Source organism: Haliaeetus leucocephalus, unplaced genomic scaffold (genome assembly GCF_000737465.1).
Source record: "Haliaeetus leucocephalus isolate CR32 unplaced genomic scaffold, Haliaeetus_leucocephalus-4.0 Scaffold395, whole genome shotgun sequence".
Lineage (NCBI taxonomy): Eukaryota > Metazoa > Chordata > Aves > Accipitriformes > Accipitridae > Haliaeetus > Haliaeetus leucocephalus.
In genome coordinates, this window is record NW_010972831.1 from 851,753 (window position 1) to 852,130 (window position 378).

General features: G+C 78.0%; 1 protein-coding gene across 3 annotated transcripts in view; it reads left to right on the top strand.

Annotated features, from left to right (window-relative positions):
• Nucleotides 1–112: 112 nt before the first annotated feature.
• Nucleotides 113–378, top strand: part of ATP2A3 (ATPase, Ca++ transporting, ubiquitous) — a 57,335-nt gene continuing 57,069 nt past the window's right edge. For all 3 annotated transcript variants that reach the window (XM_010573505.1, XM_010573504.1, XM_010573506.1), the window contains exon 1: nucleotides 113–244. In XM_010573505.1, coding sequence (XP_010571807.1) covers nucleotides 127–244 — 118 coding nt within the window. In that variant the 5' untranslated portion in view covers nucleotides 113–126. The remainder of the gene's footprint in view (nucleotides 245–378) is intronic.

Sequence of the window (378 nt, forward strand, 5' to 3'; positions counted from 1 at the left end):
ACGGCGGCAGCGGCCGTGCGAGCGGTGCCCCGTGTGTGCCCTCCCTGCCGGGCCTCCCCCCCCCCTTCCCCTTCCCCTTTCCCCTTCCCCGCCCCGGGCCCGGGCAGCCGCCGCCGCCGCCGGGGTATGGAGGCGGCGCACAGCCTCCCGGTGCTCGACGTTCTCCGCCGTTTCGGTGTCAGCGAGAGCTGCGGGCTCAGCCCGGAGCAGGTCCGCCGCAACCGGGAGAAGTACGGCCCCAATGGTTAGTGCGGGGGGACGGGAGGGGCTGGGGGACACGGCGCGGGGGGGGGCATAGGGCTGCCCTACCGGGGCACCGGCATCCCGCCGGGGGCGGCTGGGACCCTCGTCGGGCCCCTCCCGCCCCGCACCGGGACC